Source organism: Lissotriton vulgaris, chromosome 8 (genome assembly GCF_964263255.1).
Source record: "Lissotriton vulgaris chromosome 8, aLisVul1.2, whole genome shotgun sequence".
Classification (NCBI taxonomy): Eukaryota; Metazoa; Chordata; class Amphibia; order Caudata; family Salamandridae; genus Lissotriton; species Lissotriton vulgaris.
This window is the reverse complement of record NC_141696.1, coordinates 1388745626-1388761767: the sequence shown is the minus strand read 5'-3', so window position 1 is coordinate 1388761767 and position 16142 is coordinate 1388745626. Positions and strand designations below refer to the sequence as shown.

At 42.5% G+C, this 16142-nt stretch overlaps 1 protein-coding gene across 2 annotated transcripts in view; it reads right to left on the bottom strand.

Moving 5' to 3' along the window:
• The window catches only part of CHAF1B (chromatin assembly factor 1 subunit B), a 337605-nt gene that overhangs the window by 71323 nt on the left and 250140 nt on the right, over positions 1-16142 (bottom strand). For both annotated transcript variants that reach the window (XM_086935399.1, XM_086935398.1), the window contains exons 8-12: positions 4770-4863; positions 2502-2571; positions 2327-2418; positions 1492-1651; positions 810-1256 (exon numbers count right to left, since the gene is read on the bottom strand). In XM_086935399.1, the coding sequence (XP_086791525.1) occupies positions 810-1256; positions 1492-1651; positions 2327-2418; positions 2502-2571; positions 4770-4863 (863 nt within the window). The remainder of the gene's footprint in view (positions 1-809; positions 1257-1491; positions 1652-2326; positions 2419-2501; positions 2572-4769; positions 4864-16142) is intronic.

Below are 16142 nucleotides of genomic sequence, written 5' to 3'. Positions count from 1 at the left end.
GGTGGATGGATAGATGGTGGTCTGTTCCTCATCCAGAAATTCTTCTTTGCCAAATCAGCTATCTGAGTCGAACTGCGAACTTGGCTGGTGAGCTTAAAGATTAGGTGACTCACCCAAAGCTTCCTCCTCTGCGCTGAGTGGATCAGCTTTGCAAAAGATAGTTTGTGTTTCTAAAGAGGATTTCGCTATCCTACTGTGGGTCCACTGTCTGTCTTGATGCTAACACAGTCTTCATGCTGCGTAACGCTGAACAGCCACAGTGACTCACTGCCATTCGGCAAGAGGCAAAGATTACAGGATGTGTGGAGGTTAACCCAAGATTTAGAATGGCACCGCACGTATCTCTTGAAGGAGTCTAATCTGTTACCTAGGGTGCTCATTCTCCCAACGGTAGTACGGACCACACAGTGGCACAAAGGGCTCCAAGAGGCCTGGTCGCAGGACTGGATTAGACACAGCTTGTTGAAAAGTCTTCCTAAACAGAATGTAGAGCAACAGATTCCAAAGCCAAGATAGGAACCGACAAACTCTTCCCGGCCGGAATCACGCTCCATCATGTCCAAACCAATGCCAGATGGTGGAAAACGAACCTAACAAAGTACTTCTTGCCCATGCACATACACAACCAGATGAGGAGTCGAGACTGAGACTCAAAATACTTCAGAGAAGAAAAACAAGATGTAACTGTCGTAGCACAATGCTTGATGGCAGGTGTGTACAGTGCATGTGTTTCTACAGCCACACCTGCTACAAACATAGTAATTATCAGATCTTATGTTCGCATCTAAAAACCAAACCACAGCACTTACCTTGGTGATGGTGTACTTGGCTTGCTCCATGCAGATAGAGTGTTAAGGGGTATTCTTCTTGGTTGAACTGCTTTGTTTGTCCCAGATAACGGTACAGTCTTTTTCTCCTCCATCGTGGGAGTGGCTGGAACTACTTTGATGCTAACAGGAGTTGAAGGAGTGTCTTTATTGGCCGATGAGACATCGATTGTTCTAGGCTGCAGCGGGGTCCCAGGGCTGCTTGGATCCAAAACTCTGCCTACTGGAGTACCATCAATTGGTCGAGGGGTTGGCGAAGCAGTCCGGCTCACTTGAACTTTTCTTATTTTCCGCTCTACTACAGATGGAGTCTTCACATCCAAGACAGGCTTCTCTTTCAAAGGTGTGCCAAGTTCATCTTGATCGAACGTCACGAAAGAGCAATAACCATCTGTTGAGGAGATAGCCAAGAAAGTTCCATCCTTTGACCTGCTCAAAACCAATAAAACAAAAAACCTCATTAGCAACTCGATGTTCAATCACTAAACACTACACATCACTTATTTGAAAAAGGGTTGAAAAAGAAACTGAAACACTGTGGAGTAAATGTACAGTTTAACAGCACTCGGAGTTGCAAGAAGTTTACTAATTTCTTGTAAGTCTAATACACAGCACCTAAAATGATCACAGATGATAACCCAACCCTGCTTGGAAAATGTCTTACCATGAAATATCACTAAGAGTATGATAATGGACATTTGCTATGTAACCGAAGGGAAACAACTGCTGGGTATCGTAGAAAAGCACAGCATCTTCTGAAGCAACTGCAAACACCATACGATATGGCAGGTTTATTAGCCCCTGGGGTGGCTTCTCAGAGTCATCTATGGAGACAAAAATCCCCAAAATTAACAAATACTGCTTAAACAGGAGTTGTAAGAAGCAAAATAATTTTTCAAATAGACAATTTAAAGAAGTAAAAATATTCATTGCAAAAGAACATGTGCAGCCATTGGCCATCCAGTGATTGAACGTTTCACATGTAGCACAGCAGAAAACACTCTAGTGCATAGGTTGATTCAGAGAAAATATCAAGTATTCACAAAGTAGCTAAAGAGATCAATTAAATTAGTTTTTTTAATGTCAGTATAAAAAATGTTAAATACGGTATTTAATGAGTGATATGTTGATATCATGATCTACTCTGCCTTTTAAAGTGATGTTTTTTGTGCGCATCCATTATATATGGTTTATTTCAGTTTGTCTTTTTAAAATCTATACCTTTGTGGTCAGCAGACAGGAAAAGGTGGCTTAAGGGAATCAAAGAATAAGTGTAATTTTCAACGCTTGTGCATAGCAAGACTATAATAAATTAGAACCCACTCAGCACTGTTTTTCTTACTCAAGCACAACAAATAACATTTACCCGATTAGTATTAAAAAAAAAGTGATATTTTATGGTGTTCAAAAGGTGAGGTTTTTTGGCTAAATATTTTAGGAAACTAGCCTTTGTGAGTATTGAAACATACTTCTGTTATATATACAAATGCACGGTATACCTGCATTAATCGTTGGTCTCAGCTCAAAGTACACCGGGCAGCAACGAACTGCTAGTGTTGCTTTGCCGGGACAGGGCAGATGAGCTATTGGTCTAAAGAGGAAAACAAGAGATCTGTTTAGACAAATGCACTAAATGCATGTGAGTGTCCTAAAGTGTGCAGAATAATACTGTACCTTCTAAGATTCTTTCTTGAGAACACATAAGTCGTGTTTGTTACATTCTCTCCAGCTTCCACACATCCAGCTGTAAAGGACATTGGGTACATTAATTAATGTAAAAAAACTGTCAATTTAAGGGAAGAAAACCAGAGAGAAAAAAAGCAGCATCACCACTTGGGAGCACCATGGGAATGCAAAATAAATAAGCATTTAAACATATTGTTGACCTGAGGGTTATGTATTCTTGCTAACAGGCTTCAGGTAAACCCTGAATTTCAGTTCAACGAATTAGTGGTCATGGCTAACACAATCATCCTTTAAAAAACAGCTTAAAATGCATAACATTGTTCAAAACAAAATAATGCATAACTAGAGGACACACTTGGCCAACGTTTGACAATAGGTGAATTAAAGAATAGTATTCTATAGCCTAATTCTAATCCTGCTTGGAAGTGGATCATCAACATGTAGAAATTAAAATCAGTGATGGGGAAAAGTGAATTTTACCAATTCTTGGTGAGAAGACTTGTTTAATATGGACATACACCATTTCCCTCAACAAATACCATGAAGAAATAGATCAATTAAGTTATGTAAGGAAGAATGGATCGCCTGGTCTGTGAATATTAATGGGGGTATATATATATATATATATATATATATATATATATATATATATATATATATATATATATATATATATATATATATATCATATTTAGGAGAAAAGAGAAAGCACTCTCAGGAGCTGGTTCATAGTTTATATTAAGATCCACAGCGCCCAGACGCGTTTCGGCATTTTGCCTTCTTCGATGGTAAAAGTGCGCGTCTGAGGAAGCCATATTTATTTACATCATCACATTGCAATGTACGACAGAGAGAGGACTAGTCAACAAAGGCATGGGCGCCATCTTAACCTAGTCTTTTTCAGTATGCATGTGCATCTATCTCGTCAGTTTACAATTGCATCCATTTTGCCACAAATGAAACTTATCGGTTCAGTAATCGTCATTACTAAACATTATATTAATTTAAAAATCTAATATCACATGCTAGTTAATAAGGCCCTGGATGGGCTTACAGCCTCTTTACAACCTCCCCATATGACAGTCCTTCAATCTCGCCCCGAATGGGCAGTGTCAGTACATAATTCATTTACTTTTTACATCAAACTTATGCCCGCATATAAATACAGTCTTCACATCTCATTTTTATATATATTTCAAAAATGTTTGTATACTCGTTCATGTTTTACCTGTTCATTGTTCTCTCTTACATTGATCATCCTGCAATCATCATTCATCAGTTTACACATCATTTTTCCATGATAACCTTATTTTCCCAGATGTACCGCTAATTCTTCGTGTGTATTTAAGCCTTCAGGGTTTCTAGTCTGTAAATCAATGAACCGATAAGTTTCGTTTTTTGCAAAATTAATGCAATTGTAAACTGCCGAGATAGATGCATATGCATACTGAAAAAGACTAGGTTAAGATGGCGCCCATGCCTTTGTTGACTAGTTCTCTCTCTATGTCGTACATTGCAATGTGATGATGTAAATAAATATGGCTGCCTCAGACGAGCACTTTTACCATCGAAGAAGGCAAAACGCCGAAACGCGTCTGGTCGCTGTGGGTCTCGAAATAAACTATGAACCCGCTCCTGAGAGTGCTTTCTCTTTTCTCCTAAATACGAGGCAAGTCAGAGCATCAATTTACTGCGGGGGACACCACCCGCGAAAGCACGCGTTCTTTGAGTGCGCAAAGTAGGTGTGAATCCAGGTAGCTTTTATATATATATATAATGTGATCAAGGCTTCGTTAAGCCGAAACGCGTCATGGCAGATTGGTGTTGGGTTTATGAACAAATAATTTGCACAAATTTCTTCTGTTGCAGACAAGCAAACTATTTCTAGTGGATCTTTTGGTTCGGTTCGTGCTACAGAAATAGCATATGCATACACACAAAAGTAGAATTAGGATTTGTGCGGAGATATGCAGTTTGATCTTTTTGGAAGTACTTGCTTGTGTCTCCGCACTGGAATTTATAAATTAGAATTGCAGTTTTTAATTAGATCTTTTACTTTGAGATTTTTTTTATTTAATAACTGGCATCACATGTGAAAATTAAGGACTACCTACAATGTACTTGGTAATTATCAAGCTAAAGATTGGTATTCTGATACATGATATTGCTCTGTTTGACTGCCCTTATTACTGCTACGGTCAAGTGTAAGATGGGTAATGACCAAAATATTCAAGAATTTAATTTTAATTTCCATACCTGGTGTGAGAAGTAGTGATCCATCTGGAGTAAAACTAAGCCTCCGGAAGAAAGACTTCATGCTGTCATCATGAAACATCCTGTAGCTTTTAATCTGTAACAGAAAATAGATGTGATTCGCCTTAAAGAGGTACATAAAGAAAGGATAGTGTTTGGACTCAAGGAGACAAACCTATGCATTCAAGGAATCAAAAAATACTGACAATCTCCATGGTGAATGCTCAAATGACATGAAACTAAACACTTCTGAGTTGCATCTGTTCTCCAGGAAGAACATCTATGCCACAGTAGTGCTCACAACATTGTGCCTGCAGTTATGCTGTGGTCTATGCCAAACATCATCTGCAGCATGTGCCAGACATTTTATTGCAGTTGCATTTATACATCCCTTTAGACCCTTGATTAGACCCCTGAGCGCATGTACAGCTGCACCTTTAAACTATTATTGTACATAAAACTGTCTTCCGTTAAGTAGTATGACACTAGGCAAAACAAATAAGAGGTAAACACCGGAGTCCTCGGGCGGGAGCACATAAAGATGGTGGCCTATTAGTGAGTGCACCAAGGATCCACTAGGGTTGGAGCATTTAAAATTTTATTTGCATATAACAAAGCTTTTTGATACGAAAAGATGTACATGGCAATAGAAACGGTCTTAGTTTTGGGAGGGTGCCTCGAGAGGATAGATCTGGTGGATTATAATTATACCTGTACCATTAACTACATACATTCAACATTACTTTGACAGGTCAGTGTGTGGATATGGTAGCAAAGATAATCCTTGTAAGAGGTAGTGTTTGTCAAGAGCGGTTTTACATGCTGCAGGCTAAACACATTTCATGGGGAACAAAGTTAAAAGTGTAGTGGTCTCAGTAACAAGCATTTTCAATGCAATAGGTCTAGCATTCGTGAGCGTTTAAGATGTGACAATGCCTTTTTTTAATGTGTTTTTAAATGTAATAGATATATAAAAGGCATTGTTATTTTTAAAATGCCAAGAGCTCAAACTCTCACGAATGCAAGAGAGGAGCACTTCAATGTTGGCCGTGCCGCTTTTTTTTTACGCTGCTCGCATTTTCAGGTTACAGTGAGCAGTATCTAAACAAAGGGGTGCGGCCAACATTAAAACAAAAGCATGTATGGTGCTTTCACCCAAAGGGATAAATAAATATTTTCAAAAGCTTCTGCAGCGCGGCCAATAAAGTGAAAGCAGCAGTGATGGCAATTAAATAAGCACAGCAGCTAAAGTGAAAGCAGAACGCGATGAATATTAAATAAGCGTGGCCACTATAGTTAAAGCAGACCGCGCTGTAATTTGAATAAAAACATTATTAAAATAAAAGCGGGCGGATGCTGCGATGTCGTGGGTGGAAATGGGTAAGAGTATTAAAGGAAATTGTGCTCACCAACCTATATAGCAGACCATGTAACATCAGTAAAAGGTCCAGTCGTTATGGGAGGTAACAAATGCAGATCAGGCAGTGCCAAGGAGGGACTAACAAGCTGAATAACGACTTGGAAGCCAGCGTTTACGAAGGACAATGACAAAGCAATTAAAAATATGGGTGCAGAGTGGGCGGGGCTTCAAAGCCATACTCCACTTCTGCATGGCTCGCCACCCAGGCTCGACCTAAAAAGGAACTCCACCTAGTTACAGCACAAGCTGGCGGGGTACAGTTGGATGATCTTTTTCTGGTTTAACATAGGTTATGGCACGTATTTCTCTAGATATGCTAACTGGTACTTCAGGGAGCCCCTTATTAAGCATCTGAAGATCACAACCAGTTGCTTGCACAGTAACCCGTTTTTGGATAATCAAACAACGTGGTGGTACTGTGATGTAGGAGTGCATTTGTACAATTCATCCCTGGAGACTGAATTTCCAGTCGCGCACACAGTCTTCCAACAGCCAAGCACTGGTACCAGGGCAGGGTCGCGAAAGGTTTTAGGACCCTATGCAATTTCCCTCAAATTGCTCCAAAAGTAGTGTTTATGTTGGGAGAAAGATAGGAAGAAAGAAGGATGCCGGTGGAGTGCCTGGATACAAAAGAAATATATGGCATGACTAGAAAAGTGCAAGGTCTGTTTATTTATCACATACTGCATTGTTGGTTTTTATTGGGCAGTGCAAACCATCCAGGGCATTTTACTTGAACAACTATGGAACACTACAGACCAGACGTCTATATGTATTGTACAGTAAAAAGCGTATATTCTTGAAGAAATGGTAAAATGAAGTATTAATCCCCCATGTCACGGGTACCCTTTCCAAATGCAGTGCTTTGCATAGCTAGTACATCTGGGAACGCCATCACAACATCTTACTTAAAGCAAAAAATCTAACACCCGCCAAAATGAACCAGTACCAGAGATCAAATATGGGCATTGGCATACAGGACATCCCTTCCATGCTCATGACGAGCTCAGCTCGTCATGAGGCACAGTGGAGCTGTGCTTATGACGAGCTGAGCTCGTCATGAACAATGGCATTCAAAGAATGTCAGCACAGGAGGGGAAAAGTCACAGCAGCCAAGGTGTTAAGAGAAAAACATGCAGGAACTAAAATCCAATGAAAAACTACGATGAATGAATGGCACAACCTCGGAATCGCAACACACTGTGGCTGAAAGTCAGAAGAAAGTAGTTCAAGATCTGACACACTAATTTTTTGACTACAGCCCTGTGTTACCAGCATGTGATTACATGATGAAATTGCAGACGCCAGGTTGGTTCGGCTGTCTCTTTAGCAAGCTGGCTTGGCTTTTCGCAGAACATAACCTAAAACACTGATTTGCAAAGCGCATGTTCCCACTTGGCACTGATGTGGGTGTTTATTGTTACCCACCTCTACAGGGCTCATTTTATCAGCCTCCGAATGATAAAAGGCTGAGTGTCCCTGCCAGGATTCGTACCTGTGGCCATGGGGTCATACAGACTTCCGGAGTGGATTCATTAGAGCACTGAGCCACCAGTCCCATCCTTAAGACTTCATACCTGTTTGAGCACTTGTTACAAAAAGGAGGCTGGATCACATCAGGGTGAATGCAAACGTGCAGGTGTCATTATCAAAGATGTCACTATCACATAAATGGTCACTTATCTGCTGCTTTCCCCATCACCAGAGGTACCAGGCAGGGGTGCCCACTCTCACCCCTGCTTTTCGCTATAGCGATAGAACCCCTGGCGGCAAAACCACACCAACACCATCAGGCATTTTGATGTCAATTGCGCCAAATATTGCTATCGCTTTATGCGGATGATATTACTCTGTATGTCAGGAATCCGCAGGACAACATAAACCCCCTCTTAAGAGAGTTCATTGTATTTAGGAAACTTTCTGGGACTCAAATAAACTGGAGTAAGTCGCAGATATTCCCCTTACTCCCGTGGCACAGCAGTTCTCCCTAGATTTCCCACTGGAGTGGTGTAATTCCGATATGCGGTATCTCGAAATCCGCATCATAAGCGACAGGGAGAATTGCTGCGCCTCAATTATGGCACTGCCTTGCATCGAATCACAGACAGTATAACCCGCTAGATTTCCCTGCCTCCCTCTCTAGCGGGGCATGCCTCCTTCATTAAAATGGTGGTTCTCCCACAACTGTTGTATTTGTTCCTCAATATCCCTTATCATCCTGGGAGGCATTTCTTTAGCGCGCTACGGTCAGAAATGATCAGGCTGGTATGGGGAGGCAAACAACTGCAGCTGCAGTGGAACATCCTTACTAGACCTTACTCTTTAAAGGGTTTGACATCCCACATTTTTAACTTTATTACTTATGCGCTCAAGCACACTATGCCTACTACTGTGTTCACTTCCTCTGCTATATGCCGCAGGTTGCTGCGGAACACTGGTTGGCCGACTCCGTGCCTCTAGAAGGCGCACTATACATAACCCCCCAGCCACTGGATAAGATGCCCACAACAGTCTCCAGCACGATTGCTGCCTGGAATCGCATCTCGGCTTTGCTGCAAGATCCCATCCTTTACTCGCCACTGCTTCCCCTCGCATATCATCCCCGTATGCAACTGCTCCAGGAAGTGGGATTTCAATGGCTTTTAGAGCGGACTCATATCAAAACATTGGGTGATCTCTATTGTAACGAGCAATAGCGGAAACTAGATCAAATTTTCTGTCGCCCCGCCCTCACCCGGATGTATTCCTCTTTGTCGGGCTTCGCCAAGGCATACGATCCATTACCCCAGACTTCCCCCATTGGCTCCGCTGCATCTAATGCTCCGTGCAACATCTGAGTCACATGGTATCCATACCATACCATGCCATACCATACACACGCTGCAGACTGCATCACCTTGCCCATCTCGCGCGCACTGCGACTTAGAGTTAGGTCACAAGCTCACTGACTACCAATGGACATGCTGCTGCCAGCGAACACAACAAAACTCTGCAAGTAACAGACTACGCATTACGCATTTTAAACTCTTGTACTGTCTCCATTACAGCCCAGTCAAAATGCATAAGTATAAACTGAAAGACAAGGAACGCTGTTATAGGTGCAACAACTCGGAGGTGGATTTCCTTCACTTAGCCTGGCGGTGCCCGGGGGTACACGACTACTGGGAACATGTTTTTACTGCCTTAGAGCAGATGACACTGCTATCACTGGAGCGCACTCCACTGGTCGCCTTTCTTGACTCATTAGTATAAATTCAGCTTCATTCGATTTCCTTTAAAAACCATAAAAGCACAATTTACAGTAACAATTTCCAACTTATCAGAGAATTTACTGAGACGTTTAAATTATTAGCATGAGTTGATATTTCCATTTCATCTCAATTATACAGTATAAATGACATTTTTTTTTAACAGTAATCACAATTTATAAAACTATAAATAGTTAAAAAGGGGACAAAAGCCAAGCAACAAATTTCAGTATCAGACATTCCTCAAAGATGCTTTCGACGTCTAATGATACTTTTTAAAAAATTGTGTAATATATCTCGTAAAACAGCCCGCACCTAACAATTGCAATGCGAGGTAAGCTGGACGACATGGTCTTAATCCCCATATTTTGAGTATTGGTTTTATCCACTTTTTCCTTTGTTCCTCAAAATATGTATAAAACAAGATTGTATGCATAGATGTTTGGGGTGAAACCGTATCGCAAGGGCAGTTTGGCAGGATTTTTGCCCAGTCATTCGTTGTCGGAAAGCTTACCAAGCGGTGAAATATATCAAGTCTAAAACGTGTTAAAACGAATCTATCAAGACCGCCTAAAGTGTATATTAGATAGGGTTGGGTGCCTATTGTAGTCCAAATCATTTGGTTATTACACTGCACTCATTGCCAAGCCGTACCACCAGTATATCACCACTGCCTTGCTAATGGCTAAACGCCACGTTGCCTGTAGATGGGGCAGGGGACGAGCGCCGAAGTTTTAGGACTGGCTCACTGACCTACTTTACTGCCAAGAGCAATTGACTAACTATGCTGAACTGCTCCCACTAGCTTCACGACCCCAGGACATTTGGGAACCTTTCAGAACTTTTCTCCTCGCACACCAAGTGACCGCCACAGAGACACTTGAAGTTTAGGGATCCTACCATACAATGTTCATGTACACTGTCCTTCATGCTCCCTACATTACCACTTCCTCTCCCCTTCCCTCTTTTTACCTCACTATTCTGTGAACCACACCCCACAGGGCTTGCTCTAGTGTCTCCCCTGCCTATGCTCTAATGAAAGCTACACGACAAAACTCTTACCTCGTGTAGTTACAAATAAGGATAGGACAAAGGAATGTGGTAGGGTATGTTCCATTATTTTTTTTTAATGCTTAAGGAAGTCAAATTGCAAAGACATTATGGACTCCAAGCATCCTATTACGCCATGGACTGCACCTGTAAGAGACAACTGACATTGGTATACTGATTAATTTGTGTGAGCTTCTGTATGATCAGAACTGTAACTGTGATATCTTATGTTAATGAAAAACCAATTAAAAAAAAAAGGATGTCACTCTAGTAGCAGTAATTTGTCTCACTTGGAAAGTGTAGCTATAATTCCAAGACCAGATCACGGTCTCTGACTTAACCTGAAGACTTCAGAGAGCAAATCTGTAGCTGAGATTGAAAGAGGCATGAGTGTTCAATTAATCTTCCACACAGTTATGTTAATATATTGTGGGTAATAGGTCCGGACTAAACAGCTCCTCTAGAAACCCAGGTTATTCTGGCACTTGTAGATAAGGAGTGTCATTTTCAGTGCAAGACTAAAACTTACTAGAAGCCAAACAACTTTGCTGGATAAACTACTGATAGTTGTCCTGCAACAGCTTGAGAATCTAAACTTATGAGAGAGGTTACGTACTGCCTACTAACCTACACTGTTTTCTTGTGAAGGACAAGTAAGCCATTTGCTAGGATTTTCCATAAATGCCTAATAATGCCCACAATTTCATGGCCACTCGACCTATGCTTTCCTCTATAAGTAGTAGGACAAAAGGCGGTCATTTCGCACATTTGAAATCAATTTTAACTCGTTGGTAGGTGGAGGCCAGGTTCAACCCTTACAACCCAAGATCCAGACAATTGTGGACTTGGTAGCTCCCACCATCCAATCAGCTTGGTTGGGTGCTACAGGAGGCTTGTAAGTGGGTTGGGTCCATTGTGCCCCCCCCTTTACAGAATCGACCTCCAAGAAGATGCCAAAGAAAGTGTACTTGACAGTGACCTGTCAAAAGGCTTTTGACACTGAAGAAAGTAATGTGCTCAGGACCCATTCTGAAAGCTCCAGATTATACATAGCAGTTCATAGTACAGACAGATGCCTCTGATTTGGGATAGGACCGCTCCTGTCCCATGTTCAGTGATGATGGTCATGACCCACCTGTTGCGGTCATTAGCAGGAGTTTACTCAGAGAGCAGCATTGCAGTGCCACTGAGAGGGAAGCCTTTGCTGTGGTCTGTTCCCTGAAGAAGTTGAGGCCATACCGGTTAGTCTCAGATCCTTGTTCAAACTGACCACACGCCTTAGATGGGTAATGCAAATGAAAGGTGAAAACCTCAAACTGTTGAGGTGGTCCATTTCCCTACCGGGTATGGACTTTCCAGTGGAACACAAACCTGGGACGGACCATGCCAATGCAGATGGCTTTTTTAGGTTCTTCCACTTAGATTAGTCTCTTGGAAAAGGTTAGCTTCATACTCTTTTGTTTGGGGGAGGGAGATGGGGTTACGTAGGAAAGTAGTCCTTTTTTACTTGACCACCTGCAGCTTTTTGGCCAGTACATGATGTGAAGTGCGCTGGGTTCCTGATAACCAGGTCCCCAGTGCCATAGTTCTTTACCAAAACTGTACAATTGTTCCCCCAATTGGCAATACGTTTAGCACCCTCTAGGAGTCCCTAGGAAATGGTACCCCTGGTACCTAGTGCTTATGGTACTAATGAGGGTCCTTAAGGGCAGCAGCACCAATTGTGTCACCCTAAGGGACCCCTCACAAAGCACATGCAAGGCTGCCATTGGTGGCTGCGCGTCCTGGTGCAGACAAAAGCTAAACCTCTCACACATCCCTGTGCGACATGTCCCCCTACACTGAATGTGATATTTGTAAGTCACTCCTAAAGAAGGTTTGACAGCCCTAAGGCAGGGTGCTGAAAAATACATGCAAGCACATACCTGCATGAACAGATATGCCCCTGTGCTGGCCAGTCCTATTTACTGCCAGTGCAAGAGGACAGGGAAGCCATTTTAAAACATTAGCTGGACACTGGTGAAAACGAACTCCCCAGCAACATGATGGGTTAGCTGAATCAGTTGTAGAAAACTGCACCAAAGTCGACTCGACTCCAGAACCTTGGGAGGACTGTCCTTCTTTGATAAAGACCCAAGACAACCCATGAACAGCAGACCTTATCTCCTGCATAAGCTCCAAAGCAACTGCTCTGAGTCCTTCGGAACCGCCAAAACCCAACACCTAAAGCAACCACTGCACCCCTCGCCCCTGCCCGATTTAAAGTGGGACAACTGTGTCAAAAAGATTCCAAAGCCCTCCAGAGCTAGAGTCCATCGTCATTTCACCACTTATGGACTGACGTCACCTGCAGCCTATACATGCAGGCCCCCTCAACTGCTCCTAGTAAGAAATCTAGATGCCAAAATTCACCTATGCATCCGTTGCCCCTGGGCCGTGGAGAAGAGGGCCTCAGATGCCTCTACATCCATAAGCATTGCAAAACTTGAACCTTCCTGTTGGTTCAAACCAACTGGCCTTCCAGCCAGAGCCTGCAGCCTCTTTTCGCAGTGACCGATCTCCAAAAACACATATTGGGCTCCCCGTGGGGTTTTGCAAACTTCCCCCGTGCTGGTGGTGGTGTACTGCTGGTGCTGCCTTGGACCTTGTCCAGCACTCATCTAAGCTCCAGGAGATTGGTCCCTTAAGTCGCAGTATTGTACCCATTTGCAGAACTGTTTCCTCCTTTCACAGTGAACTTTGAGTTCCTCAAAGTTATTCTGTGTCCACTCATTGAAGTGAAAGGAATTTATATTTAAAAACGTACTTACCTGAATGATTTTTCTCTGATGCCTAAACATATATAGATAGTTACTATTTTTATAAATTGGTGTGGATCTTCTTCTTGGGTTGGGTGTGTCATCTTCTGATCATTATGTGTATTTGCAGTTGTCTTGCACTCCTCTGTGTTAAGCCTAAGGCTACTCGACCATACTACCTCCTAACAGAGCACTTTGGGATTGCACAGCAAGCCCCTTTCCACTCATAATGGAACCCCTGAACTCTCTACATGGTAGATCAGATAACGGACATATCACATAAAGAGCCAGCTTCATACACTAGTCAGAAACCGGTCCCAGGATGCTTGTTTCCGGTCCAGGGAAGACGTGGCTTGGCAGTTCGGGCTGGACTGTTCCCATGAGGCGCAGGGTCAGACTGATTTGCATATGGCCATGTCAGAACTGTGGTGGCAGAGTGAGCTAAAGAATGATGATGGATTAAACCCAGATCAGTTGACTGGGGGTGAGTGATTGATTTGCTCAAGCTCTACGTCCATCATCCCCTTTGGTATCGCTTCATACACTTGCACTGGCAGTAATGCAACTGACCAGCACAGGGGTATACCTGCTCATGCAGGTAGGCCCTCACATGTGATACTAAGCACCCGCCTTATGGCTGTAAGGCCTGCTGTAGGGGTGACTTACAAGTACTACATGCAGTGTTAGGGGATCTGGCACACCGGGATGTATGTCAGGTTGTGTTTTCACTGGTCTTCACCAAAACAGGCAGCCTGCGATAGAAGTCCTGCATGAGTTTGGTGAGGGGGTCCTTAGGGTGACTGACAATTTGTTCTGCAGCCCTTGGGGGACCCTCTTTAGTAACGCAAGCCCTGGGTACCATTTGCTAGGGACATATAGAGGGTGCTAAAGGTATTGCCAATTGGGGGAGCAATTGCACAGTTATGGGAAAGAGATCTGGCACTGGGGACCGGGTCTGCAGGAACCCAGCGCACTTACAGTCAAAATCACATCATGTACCAGGCAAAAAGTGGAGGTGACCATGTCAAAAAGAAGTACTTTCCTACAGAAACGATACCCAAAATAGTTACATTTAGTTACCTTAATCATTTTAATGATGTATGCTCTACCCCAAAGAGATATTGAAAGAGGCCACTGTTGAAAATCCCTTTTAATCTGACCAATAAAGGGATTACGACTATTCATCATAATTTTTTTGAAGCTAGGATTAAGAAGTGTCACTAGGTATTTAGATTGGAATGTACCCATTTAAAAGGGGGAACACCAATAGAAGCAATAGTAGTGATTGTAGTTATTGGTGAAGGTTTGCATTTATACCAATTATTTTATAACCTGAAAAGGATGAGAAAGTGCTTAGAAGTGAAAATTAAATGAAGTGCCCGAACATTTTGGATGTGAAACAGTCAAAAGAATATCATCTGCATAATGGAAGGTTTTAATGTATCCGGCAGTGGTTTATATCAGAGGTTTGTAGTGCATCAATAACGAAGAGTTATAGGACCAAGAAGAATAACAATGGAGACAACAGACATCCTGGTCTTGTCCTACGAAAATACTGACTTCTGGCAATGTCAAACCATTGTATGTAATAGCAGCAGTAAGGAGAGTAATAAATATGTTTAATTAGGGTTATGAAATCTTTTCGAAATCCCATCCTTTCCATGCCCTCAGAACAACAAGTTTCCCTTCTAAAGCAGGTAACTTGTTGTTCTTATGGATACCTCTAACCACATATTCCTCACATTTAGACTAGACTACATAGCAGTACGTACCAAAGTGATGGGTCTGTGAACTGGCTCAGACCAAAAAGTCCAACGCGACCAAGCGGTCAAAACACCCCTCTCCACAGACCTGATAGTTGAGGCAGTAGCACTTTGGGAACATGTGTACCAACGCTCATGTAACTGTCTCACAAATGTCTGGGACAGACGCTTCGTGAGCTAATGCAGTTGTAGCAGCTTTGGTCCTGGTAGAGGGAGCCAGCAAGCATTCGGGAGGCTGCTTCTTTTCCAGTGCGTAGCAGAACTTTATGCAGAGAACAATCCATCAATAGAGGATTCATTTTTCAACTGCCTTGCCCTTCTTTGTCCCGAAACCTCTCCAAAAAGTCAATCATCCACTCAATAGTTCTTGATACGATTGATATAAAAGCTTATTGCCCACTAAGGGTCCAAAGAAGAGTCTCTCTTCCTCCTTAAAGGTTGGAGGTGAAGCAAAGAATGCCGGAAGGATGACAGCCTGCCAGGCATGAAAGGAGTGACCAGTTTTGTTTTTCTGGGATGTAAGTTTGTTAAGGAGAGTTGACAGAGAGAGCCTGCAGCTCATTCACACATCTATCCAACGTGGCGATGAGAAAGACTGCCTTCAACGCCAGAAGTCACAAAGGACAATTGTCCTCAAAAGGGGTGCACTTCAAATAAAAGTCAGAACTATGTTCAGTCCCACTGAGGCATCACAAAAGGTTTTGAAAGGAAACAAATGGTGGAATACCTTTAAAAATTCTCATCACAACAGGGGATTTAAATAAATGCTGATCCGGCTAAAAGAGCTGGTAAGAAGCCCTTTAACAGTGCCCAAAGCAATGGTGGGGTGGGCAGAGAACAAACAAAACTTCTGACAACTTTCCTTGCAATGGGTCAATCTGTTGAGTACCCCACAGCTGGTTTAATTTTGTAGAAGAAAATATGGCTGCTGAGAGGACTTCAATGACCTCAGGACAAAGATCGAAGATCAACTGCTGCAGCTCAATCTCAAAGTATGAGATTGAAACTATGAAGACCTAGATGCCACACTTCCCCTGCAGATATAATAGAAGATCATCTAGATTCTGTAGCTTGTTCGGAGGATAGATGCTCATGCC